This window comes from Pelobates fuscus, chromosome 3 (assembly GCF_036172605.1).
Source record: "Pelobates fuscus isolate aPelFus1 chromosome 3, aPelFus1.pri, whole genome shotgun sequence".
In the NCBI taxonomy this organism is placed as follows: domain Eukaryota; kingdom Metazoa; phylum Chordata; class Amphibia; order Anura; family Pelobatidae; genus Pelobates; species Pelobates fuscus.
The window spans coordinates 188,391,866-188,399,605 of record NC_086319.1 but is presented as its reverse complement, the minus strand read 5'-3'; the positions used below and the strand labels follow the sequence as shown (position 1 = coordinate 188,399,605).

At 43.3% G+C, this 7,740-nt stretch overlaps 1 protein-coding gene across 2 annotated transcripts in view; it reads right to left on the bottom strand.

Moving 5' to 3' along the window:
- Positions 1-5,320: 5,320 nt before the first annotated feature.
- Positions 5,321-7,740, bottom strand: part of LOC134600986 (T-cell immunoglobulin and mucin domain-containing protein 4-like) — a 97,327-nt gene continuing 94,907 nt past the window's right edge. For both annotated transcript variants that reach the window (XM_063445391.1, XM_063445390.1), the window contains one exon: positions 5,321-5,604. In XM_063445391.1, coding sequence (XP_063301461.1) covers positions 5,415-5,604 — 190 coding nt within the window. In that variant the 3' untranslated portion in view covers positions 5,321-5,414. The remainder of the gene's footprint in view (positions 5,605-7,740) is intronic.

The window sequence follows — 7,740 nt, the reverse complement described above, 5'->3', positions numbered from 1 at the left end:
AGCTTGCATTTAAAAAAAAAAAAAAACTTTTTTGACTGTAATATAATAGCAGTCAGTTTCCTTCACAAGTGTGCGTTTCGGGGCCTGCCAGGGCACAGTGTCACACCAGTGCAACTCACATCTGGTGTAACAGTAGTGTACATTTAAAAAAAAATAAAAAAATTTGACTGTAATAGATTGAATAGCAGTTAGTTGTCTGCCAGCGTGCGTGTCAAGCTCACAGCGTATACTGTGCCCACTTGCCCAGTGCCACCACTCACTCACTGGTGTCACAATAGCTTGCATTTAAAAAAAACAAAAACTTTTATGGCTGTAATATAATTGCAGTCAGTTTCCTTCACGAGTGTGCGTTTCAGGGCCTGCCAGGGCACAGTGTCGCACCAGTGCAACTCATATCTGGTGTAACAGTAGTGTACATTTAAAATAAAATAAAAATTGACTGTAATAGATTGAATAGCAGTTAGTTGTCTGCCAGCGTGTGTGTCAGGCTCACAGCGTATACTGTGCCCACTCGCCCAATGCCACCACTCATATCTGGTGTCACAATAGCTTGCATTTAAAAAAAAAAAAAAACTTTTTGGACTGTAATATAATAGCAGTCAGTTTCCTTCATGAGTGTGCGTTTCAGGGCCTGCCAGGGCACAGTGTCACACCAGTGCCACTCATATCTGTTGTCACAGTAGTTTGCACACATAGTACCACTAATCGAAAAAAAAATGACAGGCAGAGGTAGGTATAGGCAGAAAGTGCCTGAAATATTACCGAATTACGGCAAGTCGGAAAGGATGCAGCAGTTCCAAAATCAATTAAAAAGTATGCTTTACACAGCGTATAATGGTGAAGTCACAGCACAATGGGAATCTAACAGGGGAAGAGGTGAAAGTAATCCTCCTCCTCCCATGACCACGCCGGCAAGGACAGGACGCTTTACAGACGTGTTGTTGATGGAGGACATGCAGAGCTTTTTAAGTCCTATGCATCGCCACAGCCCTTCGGGGTCCACCCTCAGAGAACGACTCGACCGGCAGGTAGCAGACTACCTCGCCTTAACTGCAGATATCGACACTCTGATGAACCCCTTGACTACTGGGTGTGCAGGCTTGACCTGTGGCCTGAGCTATCCCAATTTGCGATAGAACTTCTGGCCTTCCCCGCTTCAAGTGTCCTGTCAGAAATGACCTTCAGTGCAGCAGGAGGTATTGTCACTGAGAAGAGAAGTTGCCTAGGTCAAAAAAGTCTAGATTACCTCACCTTTATTAAGATGAATGAGGGATGGATCCCAAAGGGACTGACAGTGGGCGATACATTCGACTAAAAAAGGCCTGATGAGGGGGACTACTTAACACACCACTCCTATCTGGTGGCACATTAGATTGCACGCGCAGTGCCCCAAATTTTAAGTAGAAGGACCGACCAAGCATCTTTTTCCATCTCCCGCTTCCTGGGTGGAGGTAGAGAGACCTTGAATGACATCAGTGAGGACAAGGAACGGGACATGGCTAGCTTGGTATCCAACCTTGTGCAAATGGGGAGTTTGCGGTTGTGCAAATGGACTGTTTGCGGTTGTTTGCGGTGCGTTAAACGGGGAGTTTGGTCTGTCACTGTGAAGCGGGCGTAACCCTTACACCAGTGTTCCCCAACCCCCGGGCCGCGGACCGGTAGCGGTCCGTGGATCAAACGGTACCGGGCCGCCCAGGGGTGTGCGAGCCTGCCGGCTAATGCAGGGCTGGCATTGCCCAAGTGCCAGCCCTGCAATGTGCCTGCGGACCGGAGGGGAGATCAGAGATCTCCCTCCCCGGTCCGCAGGCACGGTGCTGGCAGCCGGCAGGGGAGGGAGAGAGGACCCAGGAGCTCTTACCTGCAGCTCCTCCGGGTCCTCCTCCTGCGAGATTTGGAGCGTTGCCGCGGTAACCACGGCAACGCTCCAAATCTCGCGAGAGTGAACTCTAGCCCTGTAACTGGGCTAGAGTTCATCTCACCACCACCGGACCACCAGGGAATCCCCACCGGACCACCAGGGACTAAGAAATGTCCCCCCTCCTCCCAGTAAAGGTAAGAAGGGAGGGGGGACATCAATATATTATTTTTAATTAAATAAATAAAAAAAAGCCTCCCTACCCTCCTTACTCCCCATACACACACTGCCCCCATACACACACTGCCCCATACACACACTACACACACAGCCCTACACACACTGCCCCACAAACACACTACACACACTGCCCCATACACACACTGCCCCATACACACACTACACACACTGCCCCATACACACACTACACACACAGCCCTACAAACACTGCCCCATACACACACTACACACACAGCCCTACACACACTGCCCCACAAACACTGCCCCATACACACACTACACACACAGCCCTACACACACTGCCCCATACACACACTACACACACAGCCCCACAAACACTGCCCCATACACACACTACACACACAGCCCCACAAACACTGCCCCATACACACACACTACACACACTGCCCCCATACACACACTACACACACTGCCCCCAAACACTGCCCCATACACACACTACACACACAGCCCCACAAACACTGCCCCATCCACACACTGCCCCCATCCACACACTGCCCCATACACACACTACACACACTGCCCCCAAACACTCCCCCATACACACACTACACACACTGCCCCACAAACACACACTACACACACTGCCCCATACACACACTACACACACTGCCCCCAAACACTCCCCCATACACACACTACACACACTGCCCCCAAACACTGCCCCCATACACACACTGCCCCCATACACACACTGCCCCCAAACACTGCCCCATACACACACTACACACACTGCCCCATACACACACTACACACACTGCCCCCAAACACTGCCCCATACACACACTACACACACTGCCCCGCAAACACTGCCCCCCATACACACACCGCCCCAAACACACACACACTGCAACTCTCACACACACTGCCACCCTCACATACACACTGCACCGCTCACACACACATACACACAATTTTGAGTCTATGTCTTTATGTGACTGTGTTTGTGATTTTCTGACTATGTATGTGTCTGCGTGTTTTTTTAATATATGTGACTGTTTTTTTTTTTTTGTCTTATTAAATCAAAACAAGCGGGCCACGGAAAAATTATCAAATGTTTACCGGTCCGCGGCGATAAAAAGGTTGGGGAGCACTGCCTTACACTACCTGATCGATACAACATCATACCTGATGTTTTAAAGCACGTTATTCCAAACAATTTAGGAATGTTGGGTGATTTATGCCCTTTATGGATTAAAACCAGACTCTGCATCAACTATGTAATTTTCCATGAGGGTTTTGCCATGGATCCCCCTCCGGCATGCCACAGTTCAGGTGTTAGTCCCCTTGAAACAACTTTTCCATCACTATTGTGGCCAGAAAGAGTCCCTGTGGGTTTTAAAATTCGCCTGCCCATTGATGTCTATGGCGGTTCGCCCATTCGCGAACATTTGCGGAAGTTCGCGAACCGAAAATTTTATGTTCGCGACATCACTACTTTTCATGTCTATTTCTTCACTTTAATATATTCTCACCGAAACTGCCTTGGAAAGTAAGGATTTAGAAATAGATGATTACATTACAGGACTAAGACTGCATCTAGTGGCTGACAATCAGTTCCTGGTGTTAAGTGACTTTTGGCCGCCTAACTGATGCTGGATGTCCTCTTGCTCTGCATGATGGCAACCAGTGTCAATTAAATCCCCATAGAAAAGCACTGAATGCCCTCTTCTTGGGTGACATCAAAGGAGGCGGAGCAACCGACCCAGCACCATGGGAGATCGGTGCTGGAATTGGTAAGTGTTAAAGGTTTTTTTTTTAACCCTTTCAGTGCCGGGATGCGGGGGGGACTATGGTGTAAGAAATACAGATTTGTATTCCATGGCTTGTTAGTTTACCCATGTTGTCCACATTAGTATATTTCGATCATCTTGGCCCACGTGCGCCACTGAATTAGTCATTCTTCGTGAGGTGGATGGACTAGCTATAGCTTCCAATAGGGACCAAGTGTCCAGTGATCGCTACTACTAATTTAGAATATCCTGCAATATGACAAAAATGAATGTAAAAAGGTAAAACGTACCTAGAAATGTGCCTGTTTAAAATGTATACATGAGATATACTTACGTGTAATATAATTACATGCCACTTGTTCTTAACTCATAATATGTTCATGTGCATCTGTACAATTTGTGAATGTGTTTTTTCTGAGATGATAAATCAGTCCTTTGAAATTAAGTATAAACAAAAAGATACTAATAGGAAGGTATCTAAAAGTAATGTGGATACATTCAATCAGGCAATGGATTGATGATTGACTGTAAAATGTAACACTGAAGCACTTGTCAAAGCAATCACAATCCAAAATTCCTGCACAATTTTATTGTCAGTAATGTGCAGGATTCAAAAAACACCAGTAATCGTTTTCCTGGCACTGCACGTCCCCTCTCCCTCCCACTCCCATCCCATGTTGCTGAAGGGGTGAAAACCTCTTCAGTGACTTACCTGAGACCAACGCCGAGGTTTAGGGTCCGCCCACACTCCTCCCCAGTCAACATTAGCTGGCGGGGGAGACTGATTGCGCATGCGCGGCTACTGGAAGGATGAGACCTAATGCGCATGCGCGGCAATGCCGCATTAGACCTCCCCATAGGAAAGCATTGAAAATGCTTTCAATGCTTTCCTATGGGGATTTTAGCGACGCTGGAGGTCCTCACATAGTGTGAGGACGTCCAGCAACACTATAGCACAAAAAACACGAGAACCTGTGCTATAGACCAGGAAGTGCCCTCTAGTGACTGTCTAGTAGACAGCCACTAGAGTAGGAGTTAACCCTGCAAGGTAATTATTGCAGTTTATGAAGGGTTAAGGGTAGTGGGAGTTGGCAGCCAGACCACTACAATGAGCAGAAGTGGTCTGGGTGCCTGGAGTGTCTCTTTAACCCCTTAAGGACCAAACTTCTGGAATAAAAGGGAATCATGATGTGTCACACATGTCATGTGTCCTTAAGGGGTTAAACCCAGTCCTAACTCTTGATTTACTTGTTAATCTCCCAATGTTGAGTTTTATTTGCTCACACTGCATTGTAAACCAAAAAAAACAAACAAAAAACATTGTGCCTTAACAGTCTTTTCAACTACATCACTGGTTGAATGTTACAGACAGCCAACTGCATTGATAATGCAAATAGGTGAAAGGTGCATCATCGCTGTGTTAGATATTAATAATAATGCTTTTGCCCCAAATTTACCCTTAATAATAGAATTTTGGCACAATTTGTGGTCTTTATTTATGTTTATATCAGTAGAAATAACAGTTTTCTGCAACTTTGAATTACAGACATTCTTGTTTATCTTTCTCATTCCTCAGAGCCTAATCTGTCTGTCACTGATTCCTTGGAACCTAATCTGTCTGTCTCAGGCTTTTTCGAGGAAAACTTGTCTGTTTCAGCTTCATCCATTAGATAGCTTGCATCTGTGTTGTTGGCTCGACATGCAGTCAACTCCTTCTCGGTTATTGGGTCTTCTGCGTTTGCAACCAGTTCTAAACTGGAAAAAGAAGTCAAATATCAAAATAGGGAGAATTAATCAAATTTACCGTATTAATATCCAATAAAAACAATTATAATGACGTGTAGGCATCAAATCACACTATGATATAATTAGTCTAAAGATAGGGCAGTGTAACATTTTACACCCCATTGGGGTGGGGTTTATTAAAGGACCATGTAAGCCTTCCGTGTTCTGACACTTGTTGATAAACATAAAGCCCTGCATATGCACAGACAATGTGAAACTGCTCAGGCATGCAGAGTCCTGCATGGACACTTAAGGTAGATCATCATCTTTTGTATTGCTTCAGTGTATGCAGTTTCAGGCATTTTTATGATTTAGTTCAATGTTTCTAATAAACAGCATACATAATAATTAAAATTATAAATCAGGGAAACCTAATGTGAGAATCCCTGGTTTGGTATTTCATAAAACTAAGTAACTGATTCAATGAAATGTCTTCAACAGTAAACAATGTGTGAGAAGATTGGTGCAATATAGCAAACGATAACCATTTAACCGTCTATTCAATGATATAACAGGGTTTATTTATCAATTGCCAAAAATAAACATAAAACTAACAGTTGTATTCATATGCTAAATATTGTGATCCTAAAAATAAAGCCAACAGGTGCTATATTGTGTCTCTATATATTCCCTATTGGTATAATAAACATCCCTTCAGAAACATTTCATAATTACAATGTCCAAATAATCTGGAACAATTATTGAAAAAGGAGAGGGGAGTTTAATTGGGGAAGAAAAAAAAAAAAACAGAAAAAAAACACAACAAAAATAGTATTTATAATAGGGAGAGATCATCTAAATTGTCAATTGGCTGTAATGGTAGTACAGGGGGTTATTGGAGTAGAAAAGTAGGATAATAATAATAAGACAAGTATACAAAGCGAGATGATGTTGGAAGATCTGGAGAGATAGAAGGATGGAGAAGGTAAGTAACTTTAAACACAGCTTAGGAAAGTAAGACACTAATCAAAGGTATTATCTGGAGGCTTAAAAGTTCCTATTTCTATACATATATGCTGCTCCTTATCCTGCAAAAAGTCCACTTATCTATAGTCTGGACTATTAAAATACAATCGCCAAAACCCCTCAATTACTGCACCTTCAAGGGTGCAAAAAAACAGAAATAAGTATAAGCTCCTGCACCTACATGGGTTCTATTCATGCCTGATACTGATATCCTTTAGCAACTTCTTGGATGCTAATGGTATAAGTCCCTGTATAAACGGCTGCAATGGAGTCTCCTATCTCCTAGTATACATAGGTAAACCCTAACTTAGCTCCCTGGAGCATCTTCACAAGTGATCCTAAACAGCTTGTGCTATATTGTGTCTCTATATATTCCCTATTAGTATAATAAACATCCCTTCAGAATCAAGTCCCAATAATCTGGAGCAATTGTTGAAAAAGGAGAGGGGAGTTAAATAAAAAAAAAAAGACAGTATTATAATAGGCAAAGATCACCTAAATTGTCAATTGGCTGTAATGGTATTACAGGAGGTTATTAGAGCAGAAAAGTAGGGTAATAATCGTAAGAGAAGGAGGTTGGCGCACACAATGGATATATTGTAAGAATCTGTAACATATATAAGAAACCTTTATAGGGCAATATATATACGTAAATAACAAGAAATAAGCGTAACTAGGAACACTCACAATTTAACGAGCCATATAAGTCGGCTCTCCACTGTAGTAGCGTGTAAGTAACTCCAATGAGGTAGCTGCAGCAAAGATGATGGTCCCCCAGGGAAAGGAAAATTTTCTCGTCTGGATGAAGATTCAGGAATCGAAATAGCTTCAAAATAGCTCTTTATTAAGAATATAGAAAACATATAAAAATAGCACAACGCGTTTCGACCACTCCATTGGTCTTCCTTAGGTGCAATGAATTCTTATTCTAAGTCACTGTATTAACCTGTTATTTTTATATTTATTTTCCTGCCCTTCTCTGCCTATTTTTTCCCACTACTAACATGGGGACTATGAGCAATATGGACAGATTGGGATGTACCAATCGCGCTCTCCTAGTAGGAAAGAACTATATCAAGGTCTCTCCACTCATTCTTCAAGTGACGTAAACCGGAAGTGACGTTCCGTTCGAATGACGAA